General features: G+C 31.9%; 1 protein-coding gene across 1 annotated transcript; it reads right to left on the minus strand.

Annotated features, from left to right (window-relative positions):
- Positions 1-3,429: 3,429 nt before the first annotated feature.
- LOC105340232 (uncharacterized) lies at positions 3,430-10,824 on the minus strand. The gene is made up of 7 exons (XM_034474049.2): positions 10,642-10,824; positions 7,048-7,200; positions 6,844-6,885; positions 6,470-6,508; positions 6,063-6,089; positions 4,872-5,033; positions 3,430-3,778 (listed from the first exon to the last, which is right to left on the minus strand). Exons 1-7 carry the CDS (start codon positions 10,697-10,699, stop codon positions 3,474-3,476), a joined length of 786 nt encoding a protein of 261 aa, XP_034329940.1. The 5' UTR covers positions 10,700-10,824; the 3' UTR covers positions 3,430-3,473.
- Positions 10,825-13,327: the final 2,503 nt, after the last annotated feature.

A 13,327-nucleotide genomic window follows, 5' to 3' on the forward strand; every position in this document is an offset into this window, starting at 1 on the left:
TTTTTAGCCATATATCTCCCCTTTAGGCTACTTAGGATAAATATAAATAAAATCAGAGCCGGTTTCCATTACAATTTTATCCCTTACTAAAGTACATGTATATCTATTCATGCCAGGATGCCAAAACAAAAAATTTGCTGACCATACCGCAAGGCGATATATCATAGAATGGTCCCTCATCTAAATATACCTTTAGAGATATGCCATCGTCGGAAATCAACAGTTTATCACGTGTCGTTCCCCTCTCCATCACCCGTGGGTCAGTTTAAACTTCAACACTCGTTTTTGTGAGCAAATAGTTATAATTTTAGAGAACACTACCTTATATGGATAGCATTATATAACATATGACGATATTTGCGTCAAACAGATTCTCCAATCCAGTGAATGAGTCGCAAATCATGACGGTCTACAACGTCTTACCAATTAAGTATAAGCTTGAAGGTTTCATCGTTAAATTGTGGTTAAAGCTGACATGAACTCATAAAAGCGTTTGGTCGCCATATTAGTTTTGATCGCTCCTCTACTACCACTGGGGTATATAAACCGGTCGAGAAAGTTACGGTCGGTTGCTTCACATGCACATCGAACACGTGTCTCGTTCATACAGAGTGCATATCGTCTGTATCTTTTTGAAAACCCCGGCGGCACTGCATCCAACACAGTAGATGAATGATAGTAAATCCAAGAAAATAACAACGTAACATCGTTTCCATCGGCTTCTACAAAAAAATAATCCATGCGATCATTGACAATGCTCGATCTGCCACAGTGTGTGATTGCGCATGTGCAATGTTATAAAATATACAGGAAAACGGTCTACAATTATCGAGGATTTTTGAAGTATCTGTGCCTGGATTTTAGTTTGTCTTGTTTCGTCGTTCATTGGATATTCCTTGCCAGTGCAGTGGTTGTCATATTATTTTTGTTCAAAACGCGTTTCAACACGTCTTTTCGTCCAAAGTAACGTGTTCGGGCGAATACCTGAATGTGGTGAAGCATGAATAGTGCTTTCGGCCTTATACATGTAAAGGGGTGTGTGTAGCGATGAGCAGAACAATAGAAATCGACAACTAATATGGCGGTAGTCGGAGATAAAAGGGAAATAATGCGTATTTATGAATTCATGTCAGCTTAATCCGGTAGTATGCATATCGACTTTCTACTAAATACTACCCAACATCCTTGATCGTATTGTATCGTATCGTATTCTTGATTTTTATTGTTAATTGAAATGTAAATGTGGTATATTCAGGGGGAAAGCACAATTTTATTATATATGCTCAAGTAAAAGCTTAATAAAAATTCTGAAACGAATGGAAAAAATCAACAAAAACGGTACATGGTATTTTTATGTAAATCTAGTCTCGGAGTTCCAAAAAAAACCCCCAACAACTTGAGAACATGTGGAAGTTCCAGCACGGACAGTCCGATGAAGTTTTGTTTACAAAATCGATATCAAAGTGCAGAAATCCAACACAGTTTAACCCACATCACACACTTCATTAATATGCGGGGTTCCTGCACAATTAGCCCAACCGTATTCTTTCTGGTCTTAAACTTCCCGTCATTTTTGGACAAGCGTGGCATTTTTCGATAACACAAAGACGACACATACTGATATGTCAGAAAAATAAACATTCACATCCACATATAGCTGTTAGATAAGTTCAAACATCTATTGTCCAGTAAGTATTTCATTTGCCGGGAGTTAAGTTAAGAAGATATCTGATTCATAGACTAGGCTCGGAAGGGTTAACATTTTGCCTCATGAGAGCCTCGTGAATTTTTTTTGAAACTATCACAAACGTTTCTTTAATTTCAAATGTTCTCATAGTAGCTGGTGTATTTTAAATCTAAACTCTAAATATGTTTAGAAATACCCTTAATGTAACACAAGCTCAGAAAAAAAAACATTTTTGTGTAAGACAAGTCAATATCCCCACTTTCTTGGAATACTAATGCATTATGTATATCTGGATGAGCTTAACAACTTGTTAACTGATATTTAATATGTGGAACCTCCCGTTTAACAAAATTTCGTAAATATCTTAATATTTAATATATATCCATTGTCATAATCAAAAAGTAAAACGTATGTTTTGAGTCACCGTGTCTCTTTAAATTATTTCCCTTAAGTAATTTGAAATAATAACAAAACATGAATTTTTTTTTTCATGTCTATTTATTGTTAAGATATAATAGGAATATATATATGAAATCAATCAAATCAACTTCTCTGTCGGTTTACATAAGATATAGTGGGAATCCAATCACCTCGCAAGTAAAAAAAAGTTCGTTATGCTTAATAGAATAAGTCGTGTGTAAATACACATCATTAATTGCCTAAAACTTTTTTTATATAAAAATGTATGAAAGTAACGGTAGTGTCTACAGTTAGTAACCACACATTTGTTTAGTTAGTGTCTACAGTTAGTAACCACACATTTGTTTAGTTAGTGTCTACAGTTAGTAACCACACATTTGTTTAGTTAGTGTCTACAGTTAGTAACCACACATTTGTTTAGTTAGTGTCTACAGTTAGTAACCACACATTTGTTTAGTTAGTGTCTACAGTTAGTAACCACACATTTGTTTAGTTAGTGTCTACAGTTAGTAACCACACATTTGTTTAGTTACTGTCTTCAGTTAGTAACCACACATTTGTTTAGTTAAAAAGTTATATTTAGGAGTAGTTTTACAATAAGACTTAGCATGCATAATCGGGTATGCATATTTTATACACATAATCACCGATATCTCATAATGAATCTAATGTTTAATGCAAAGATAACCATAAGACGATTTTATTTTATTACTTAATGTACCAAAATATTCCTTTTGTGGATTTTTTTTTCTATCAAAAGTACATGTCCAGTAAATAGGTTAATTGTTATCATTTAATTTGTCGTTTCTTGTCTCAACTCAAAAATCAGGAAAACGCTTGCTTCCGATTTAAGCGTAAAGAAATAATTTTCTCATCTTGCTATTGCCGCATTTTAATTCCTTTTTTAATATATTCATATTAGTATTAGATCTTTTTTTATATTTTTTTCTATTCTGGAATATTTCAATGAGCTCTATTCCTAATAACGTTTGAACAATCTTTTGTTTATTTGTCCTTCAGAATGGGTTGACGTTGCAGTCTTAAAAATTATTGAGTTTCGAATTGGAAAATCTTCTAAGCTTTTGAGAAATTCAGCAACTCTTTGTTGTCTGATCCAAATCCTTATATCTTTATCATATCAATGCTGACAGTCTTTTTTTGAGAGCACTGGATGAAAAAACTCTTTCATTAAATCCACTGAAAGATAACTAAAGGGTATTATAACTGAATGGCATCGCTCTCCCGTTCAGCCACCTTCCAAAAGCTTTCATTTTACATTTAGCGGAAGGAAAGCCAGAGTTTGGTTATATATTAAGGATATGTGACAATAGAAAACGTTCTTTTAATCTAAAAAAAAAAGGAAATTTCATTTGCTCATACATCTGTGGAGACTTGTGATAAAAGTGCTACAATCCATGAGAATAATCACAGACAGAACCAGTCCAATGACAAAAGCTCCTACGTAACCCGCGACTGCCGCTGAGTAACGTTGATCGGGGGCACATATCCGTAGACTCTTGCTTGCCGACAAATTCTTCGTCTCTAGCATCAATTCATCCTTTATTTCAATGAGACTATTAGGCAGGTTTTCTTTGTGAAGGCGCTGATTGGTTTCGTTTAACCAGTATTGTACTTTTGCTTCATAATCTGAGGAACAGCAACAATTCTGACCTGTATAATATCAAAATTCTTTTTAACCAAACAGGATGGTATCATTATCTTAATTACTTTTATTGTAAAATTTGTATTTTGGATTTGGATTTTTTCTGTAATACTCGGAGTTTATTACTGTTTCATAAGTTTTAGAACGCAACTCGAAGATTTACATCATCAAATAACATTTGAATTAAAATTATAGTTATGTTTTTATACATTCTATATAATGAACATTCAAAAGTCTACGTTTCCGACAAGCTCTAATGCTACCTTAAATCTACTCAGAAATGCATGCTAGACCCAATGGATTTTATGGAATAGTCGATATCATAATCATTCCATAGGTTTGTATATTGTCTCGTGTGACTATTACTTGTATAAATCACCAGGATCGATTTATATTACTAAAGTATTTTTTTCTAATTGCTAAAAAATGGACATGTATAGCGAGTATGGTAACCGTTTTAAATCTCTCCCCCCTCTATTTTGTACAGAGTAATTACTGACTGAAGAACAACACATTATCTGTCCAGTGTGATATCATAAATGAATTAAGGAGGCTAGGTGGTCAACAAATTAGCAATCAGATCTACCTATATTTAGGCATTTTCCTATATTCTTATATAAAGCTCTCGTTTCAAAGGAGGTCAATACAGTCTATAAATGGCCATGACCATCAAGCCCTCTTAAATGATTTGTTAAAACGTGTTTAATGCTAAAATATTTGCACATAAAATAAAATGAAAACTTGTCATTTTTATGGTTGATTTTATACTAAATTACACTGAAATAGTGCAGTTTACGCGAAAATTATACTAGAGTACTCCATAGGAGTTAATTTGTTAGCGTTTTATTTCTCTTTACAAATAGGATTTTATAAATAAAAAAATAATCAAGACAAGTATGCTAGCAAAAACTAAGTACTTTACTGAATCTAAGAAAAGTCGTGATGAAATGCAAGCCATTAAGCCATATTTTCGTAAATGAAGAATTTACAAAATAATGTTCGTTTTTTCTAATGGCATTGTTACATCTACTTAACGTTACAAACATTAAATAACATCAGAATATTTAAAGTTTGAAAATTGTTCTTGGAGGAACATACTACCTCCATTTCCAATTGTTGTTTGTTCCAGGTATAGGTGATTCTTTGTTGTCGATGATGATGTTGTTAATAATTCAGTTGTTGTTAATAATTCAGTTGTTGTTAATGATTCAGTTGTTGTACTATGAAGAGATCCTGTTGTACTTGTGTCATTAATGGTAGTATCTGCATAAACAAATCATATTATTTTATGAATTCCCAAATCCTTTATTACAACTCATCGTTTTCTGACATCTACATTATATACGCTCTTACTTTATTTTCTACATAGTAACGTAGAGTTTACATCGCAAGCAAGTTAGAAAATGATATATACTGTTGAAACATGTACGTGTTTTAGAGAATCTGACCAAATCCTACGCTTTTTGTAGTACCAACATATGATTTATACTCGTCTGTATTCATCAAAGTATAGAAACTTAAAGGGATTTTATTTTTGTGAACATTTTTAATTTAGTTTCAGCTTATTTGAAGCGAAAGTTTCTCGGACAGTTTCGTAATTTTGACCCGATTTTGATCATGACGCAAACGTTGATTGTGTTGGCATTCTATAGATATTAGCAAAAATTCAAGAAAATCCAGGCATGTATTTGTAAAAAAATAATTAACTATTGGATAAAGCTTAAGGATTTGGCGGGAAAAAAAATTAAATTGTCATTCACAAAGAAAACGTGGCCCTCGTTAGGCATCCCCTCTAATGGTGAATACAATTACATACAGTACACTTAACTTCTCATATTTACATGTATCATAGGTAAATTGAGTATCTGTCTGATACATGTCACTGTATCATTACTCCTAATGTGTTGTGATATTACGTTTGTTTTAAAAATTGTTCAAGTTCTTGTGAATAAAAAAGTTGGATTCATTTAAGGCAATGTTTTCTTTCTTTCACAATCCGATTACATATTACTATACTTGGTTAATAGATAGCATCTTCTCTGCTGTTGCAGATGCATTAATCTAACTTATACACATGTCCACTACAATAAAGGTACAACCGATTTCATAGAGATTTAAAACTCTGCTCCAAAAGCAACAATCAACAATTGTTGATTTGAATTTTTGATCAGGTTTCCTTAGAGCATTTATAAATTACATTAAAGTCTTCTTACGAGTGTCTATGACATGATGGTAGGATATTCTTACTTGTATTTTATGCACAAATAAATCACACTTCAGATGAATACTTACTTTTGACTATGACTGCACAGTTTTCATCTACAGTGAGTAATAATAAAAACACAATATTAATATAATGAACATGTTAAAAAGTGAGTAATTAACAACAAAATCAATCAGTTGAACTAAATGATCATTTGACTTGATTTGATTTTTTCTTCAAATGAATGAAGTGATAACGTTTTGGTTAAATGTAATTAGTTTTTACTTTAACTAAACTGTTGTTTTATCTGATTTATTATCACCTCACTATTAAGTTAAAACTTGTTATCCAACCTTACCATACAAATGAAAACTGATTGATAATTAAATCAGGAACACAGCTTATTGTGTATTTATACAGAGTTACTGTTTACCTTTACATGTTCTTATCTACAGCAGTTGACGATGGTACAAAATATCAATATGTAAATGCCTACCTGATAAATTGATTTCATTTTGGTTCAAATTTTGAAATTCTTGAAAAAAAAAATCACAAATAATTAGAAAACACAATAAATACAGATTGTTGTCGTCTTACAGAGCAAGCACGTACACACACAAATGATTATAATTTTAATAACTTAAGCAAAAGGTGGTGTATCTTGTTTACTCTTTTCCTTCAAAATTGAAGATTACGAAGTAAGTAATGTTATTAACATAAGACTAAAATATAATGACCTTTTATTTGTACTTAATTACACAGCGTAGGTGTAGGGGCACACACCCACATCGCTATTAAACCATTGTATATACATGTTATACTATACATACACACAAACACCAACCTAAAGGAATACAACTAAGTACATACCATCGACATACCAGGGATTTGAACATGTTTCAAGTGATGCACCTACAATTGAAAGACGTGTAAGACTTAGTCACGGAGAGAGAGAGAGAGAGAGAGAGAGAGAGAGAGAGAGAGAGAGAGAGAGAGAGTTTTGTATTTTTAACAACACACATCTAAAATATTTATTGTTATATTGGCTTTAAAGTTTAAGATAAGTTACTGTACCGCTACACGTGCATAGACCGTTGAACGTTAGTATACTTGGATGTTGTGTCTGTACCGCTGTCAATGAGGTCATCATCCATTCTCCGGCCGTACAGAAACAGAAATGTGTTTCGTTACATCTTCCTTTAATCGTACCTTGGACACAGCCAGAAACTGGAATCATAAATCATTACAAACATTTGTTTAATTTCATTTAAGATTTAATATTAAAACATTAGAGACGTGGGAGTCATCATAACTTGGACGAAGACTATCGTCATAAAATATATATATATATTTTTGGTGGATAGATATGTCAGTGTTAATGTGTCACGTGATAGACTATTGCTTTAAGAGATAACATTTTGGCTTTTGATGTAAAGTGAGATATCAAGATCTACCATTAAAAAATTCCTTTGTAAAAACATTTTCCATGGGAAGTTTAGATTATAACCACTTATGTGGTTGCTGTCTCTCACCTGTCAGGTGAGATTTTTGCCATTAAATATATCTTTTTGGAAGATAACGTCGACTTTCTCATATGTTACATAAGTATGGAATCGTCCAGAATTGTACTATTAGCTAGCGATGTATTGTAAACACTTCAAAGACTTAATGATATATATTTAAAACTGGAATGACTCTACCTATGGTTTGGTTGCATAACATAAAGAGGCAAAGATTGATTGAGTTATTCGTGCACATTTAGCCTCTTCAAGATACTAGGTCAATAATGACAATAACCTGTTTTACAAAAATACTCCTTTTATTACTAAGTATACCATAAAGTATAATGTCGTTCAACTTCGTTGTTTATGTTAACATTTATAACACATTGGGAGTTTGCTAATACGATTCAGTTTCGATCATCCATGTCAAAATTTCAAAATCAGACCGAAAAACAATAAATTCTTGATGAGCTGAGTATAGTGGTTTTAATTATTATTTCTGCTTTATTGTCCTTATACAGACAGTGTGACCTATAAACGTGTACACAGAGTATTATTCATTCCCTCTCCCAAACGTCATACTTTAAAGCAATATTTCAATTTGTGAACATGTGCAGAAGATGGATTTTTTTTTTACTTTTATAATACAACTAAGCAATAGCAAGTGAATTTCCACACAAGGGGGGGGGGGGGGGGCAAAATATATATAGCCGACAAAATTGTCAAAAGTAGGCCTAGGGGGAATATGGGTTTATTGTTCTACGTATTCTCAACATGTAATTCAAAGTATGAAGCAACTGATATTATTAACCAGTTATTGGAACCACCGAGATTCCCAGGCACAGCATCGTACAATACAAACGATTTCTAATATAAAATTACGTAAATGCTTTGTTTTACTCTTGAGCAAGGATTCGGATTCTACGATTGATATTTGTACTACCAATCGATTTTCAATAGGTGAAATGAATAATTGCGCAACCTACACTTTGCACGAAGCCAAAGACAAATGTCAGGAATTTTTGACTGAAATGAAGGAGATAGGGACAGAACGCAAAACTTCCGATTATTTGAAATTCGCGGACCAAAGACTTCCATTTCGAACTTTTATTGACAAATATACAATCTAAGGTATCATATTATTTGTAAACTAGTGTGATTAAATCAATATCTGGATCATAAACATTAATATTTAGCTTTTTTCATTAATATTTTTGGAACAATACTTGTACATGGAATTCTATAAACCTTTAATCTATAATCTTTAAAATTCAATGTTTTACTACAGATGATTAGTTTTCCAAAAACTTCCCAATAATTCCAAATTAAGGAAGATACACTCTCGATTTATTCAAGGTGGTTTTTTTTAATTAAGCCCCTTTTCCGCTGTTCACTTTCAAAATGTTATTGTTGTTAACAATACTTCATTAATGTATTTCTAATTGTCGAGCAAAATTCCATTGTCACTTTTCGTGTTAAAAAGAAATATCGGACCATGTTTTTGTTTCTATGATAAGTATTGAATAGGAAATTCAACCAAAGGTTTAAAACAAAAATAAATGTGACAAACACTAAAAGCTGTTTATCTACTGACAAATGAAAAACATCTGATTAAACAAAATTTTACCAGATAATTAAGTTAATGTATATTAAAACATACCACAAGCCTCTTTTAGAAACAAATCCAAAGGGCAGAGTCTTGACTGTCATAAATTCTGTAGTTTTTTGTAGACACTTAAATATTCACCGTCTACTTCACATATCAAACGGCATATGTCACGTAAATTTGGGGGTATGGTTAGGGGGTAGGGTTTTGATGGGAGAATGATAAAAACTGGCAGTATATATACATGTAAGTAATTTGTCATCGCCAGGCAAAACATAGGAATGGTTAATCAGAAGTCAATATTGTATTGACAATCTAACATTAAAAAATGCAATCAGAAATTACAGAGCTAGACTAAGTTCTTCATCTACGTCTACGTCTAATGAAAGATAAATGGTATCTACAAAGATCAATGCAAAATAAGATTTTGATCATCTTGAAAATTAAAGACAGGAGCTCTTTGGCATAGTAATATGTCCTCGCCAGACAAAACGTATGAATGATTAATCAGAAGTCAATATTGTATTGACAATCTAACATTAAAATATGCAATCAGAAATTACAGAGCTAGACTAAGTTCTTCACCTACGTCTAATGAAAGATAAATGGTATCTACAAAGATCAATGCAAAATAAGATTTTGATCATCTTGATAATTAAAGACAAGGGCTCTTTGGCATAGTGAAAACCCTCTATTAAGCCCTTTCTTGTATGAGAATTATTTTTTACTCAAGATTTTTTTGAGATATTAAATTCTTTCAAGCTCAACGAAATGCATTTTTAATTAGCGATAAAGAGTAATGAAACAGACCAAATGAATACAAATGCATGTTGTAAGTAATCGGCGGTCGATGATGTTCTGCATTTTTATAATCTACTTTTCACTAAATTCTATCATTTTGAGAAACACGCTTTATCATCACGTAAAACATCGTTTGCTATTTAATTAACAATGAACTGTACATCTGACATTGCTAGAATTGGTTAGAACAATATTAACAAACTATCAAATTAGATAAAAAATATTATTCTTCTTTTGTTCTTCTGATGGCTATTATGTTTGAACTAAGAAATCATAACTATGTTCTTGCACAAATATACACATATACTTATATACTTACATTATAAACAAGAAAATAAAACCCAGAACATTCAAATAGAACAAGGAAAGAAAAACAAACATTATTATAGCCATTACTTAAAAGTTTTCTCTTTAATTTTGGTTTCACTATTAGCATTACAGTTTTGGTTACTCAATGCACAATAATTTCCCCTAAAAAATATCCCTGCATGATATATTAAAATATCAATATACAACTTCCCGATCTAGTAATGAATCAACAGTTCGTTGCCGTATATTGAAAGGACTGAAATATAAAAGAAAGATCATAGACGATGAAGATAGTTGTGCGCCGTTTCTACAGGTAAATATGTAAAACAAAAAGCTATTGATTACCGGGGGTATTCTTATCAAAATATCCTTGAAACTTTTTTTTTTTTCATCTTTAGTTAGTATCGTTTTGCTTATAATTCAAACCTAAAAGCATTAAGTTTAACCTACCGATAACAATGTTCATAAATCCGGAGAAGCAAAACAGCACTAGCAGGTAAAACTCCATGTTTCACGTACTGCGGTAGTTGTGTATCTGATATTTTCAGCCGCCCGTTAAATAACTAGTCGTCAATAATCGATACTTTCAGCTTTGAATCTGTTTCGTTCTTCCAGTGCTTTGTATCCATATCAACTGTTTTTCTTCTTTTCATATTCATTTCATTCCTATGAGACAATGAACATATTTAAGCGATAGAAAAAAATTGTAGTAAAAGCAGGACTCACACGATGCTAAATGTAGATTAAATGTTAAACTAAATGATGACCCATGCCGTGAGGTTGGAAACACTGATCATTATTTTGGTCTCTTACCTTCTATATATCCTCTTTAGCCAATTTACTCCAACACTACACGTATAAGGGTCCTACACTGTATTAACAACACTCTAACTCACAATGTAGGATAAGACGATTAGTACTGTAGAAACAAATACAAGTTCCATCTAGTTCGAGATAATAGACTTTGACTGTAGTAACATTTTTCATTTGTCACTTTATCCAAAATTTTGTGTACCAGTAGTTATCAAATGGCTGTTGTTAACAGTGTTTGTCTATCAGGGACCAGTGCACACAATATACATGCATGAACTGCTGGTTTCCAATACTGAATTACCTTTTGCATTGCACAATTAGTAGTATAAATTGCTGACTCAATTAAAGAAAGAATACCAAATGAGCATTTTCTGCCAAAAAATTAATATAAAGAAATACAATGAAAAAGGAATGGATTAATCAATTTCTGTCGGTAAATTATCTCATTCATTATCCATTCAATATAGGCTTCAGAGACGATCAGTTTTTCGGAATTTTACAGATAATTCTTTAATTATCTGTTTTCACTATGGGTTTACTGTAAACCAACTTTTATTTGCGGCGCTTTCTTCAGCAATTTACCAATTATAAACCAGTTTCAGGCGACTAATTCTTGCAATCAAGACCGATGATTATCTAGAAAATAATGTGCTAGAGACATTTGAGAACTGGTACGCGGCGAGAGACATTCACAATGTCGCAAGCTCTCGCGAAAATTTATGAATGAAAGTTCGTTTACAGTATTAGACTGCAAAGCCTGGTGTGTTACAGGACCGACGGTATCTAAAATAAGCATTCCAGATCAGATTAAATTTCTGGCAAAATGCATCTGTATCGAAAAAATAAAAGTTGGAATTTCCTAAGAATTATAAAGAATGTACACCAATGTCATTCTCCCTTCTAATGTAATTAATATGTCAAAGTTGCTTTTAAAATCAAAATTCTTCTTTTTTCTGTCAAGCACACAACACAATAAATTTGGATGTACTTGTATCCTGCACGTTTAGGAACTAATTAGTTTGCACGCACTACTTTAATTTGAAGTTGTCCTTAGGCTACCGATTCTAAAAATAATAAGAGGTACATACCTATTTCTTTTTTTTTTTTTATGCCATATAAGATGCTTTTACAAAAATGCAGATATCTCAATATCATGGACAAAACAAACGATTCTTATAAAATAAAACCCTATATGATTGGTTTTGTAAATAAAGATGATAAATTTCACTTGGACACGTAGCTTTCAGAGAGGCATTAAGAAATCCTATCGTTTGCCACTCTATAGTTTCTTTCAAAGTGCCTTAAGATTCAATCATGGGATGGTTTGGGGATTTTGGTGTTTTAATAGTGGTATAAATAAGAAATTGACTATAAAAGTAACATATTTCAAACCCACAAGACCATTCTCATTGTTAAATTAATATTGAAACTATGATTAAATTGATGCTGGATCGAATTCTTTTAATTTCAATTTGTGGGTATTGCTATTGATTTTTAGTTTGCTGTTACAAGTTCTTTTAATAGCATAATTCGAACCGTGCATCATTTCTTAAGAGAAACAATCAATGTAATGGTAACACGTACACGACAGAATGATCCTGTTTAATATCCCGGTGTGTTTTTTTGGTCATAACTAAGTTATCACCCGTCATATCCCATGTGATTCATTGCTGATGAGACAAGTTATCTTAAATTCCATTTCAATTTTCTAATATATCGCAAGTTAATGCCTTTAAAATGACTTCAATACATGGACCAAAAAATTAAGTTAAAACATGCAGAAAACCATTCAATGCGTTTGAGGAATAATATGAAAATTGCTGAACAGCTTCAAAATGTCATTAATAATTCAATCAATTTAAGAAAATATCCTGAAAAAGAATAAATGTTTAAATTAACATTTTAAATTACAAAATATTGCAGTTCTGTTGCATTAACTTATAAATAATATCATTAACGCTAGAATGATTAGAACTACACATACGTACCTTGAAAGAAAACAAGTTGTGTAGTCTTATAATCTTAATGAGAAGAAACCGCAACTGAGGTTGTCAGGGCGTGCATGCCCATTTTATACGCCAGAACTTGTTTCCATGATGTTTCCACAACTTGTCAACTTTCTTAACTTACCCAGTGATCAGTGTTTCATAATCTTCATTTAAACTAACCCATTGCCAAATTTCCAATTTTTCTTTTCATAACCACAATATTAGAATAAGCAGAAGATAATAAACTTGATCAAAATTCAATATTCTTATCTTCCTTTAAACAGTGATCACGAATCATGAAATATTTGATGTATTAATTACATGTAATTACCCAA

Source organism: Magallana gigas, chromosome 8 (genome assembly GCF_963853765.1).
Source record: "Magallana gigas chromosome 8, xbMagGiga1.1, whole genome shotgun sequence".
NCBI classification, from domain to species: domain Eukaryota; kingdom Metazoa; phylum Mollusca; class Bivalvia; order Ostreida; family Ostreidae; genus Magallana; species Magallana gigas.

Coding starts and splice junctions, on each gene's coding strand:
- LOC105340232 (XM_034474049.2), bottom strand. CDS start 10,699: ATGGAGTTTTACCTGCTAGTGCTGTTTTGCTTCTCCGGATTTATGAAC. Junction 6,509..6,843: donor AAATCCCTGGTATGTCGATG/GTATGTACTTAG, acceptor TTTTTTTTCAAG/AATTTCAAAATTTGAACCAA. Junction 5,034..6,062: donor CTGTGCAGTCATAGTCAAAA/GTAAGTATTCAT, acceptor TTGTTTATGCAG/ATACTACCATTAATGACACA.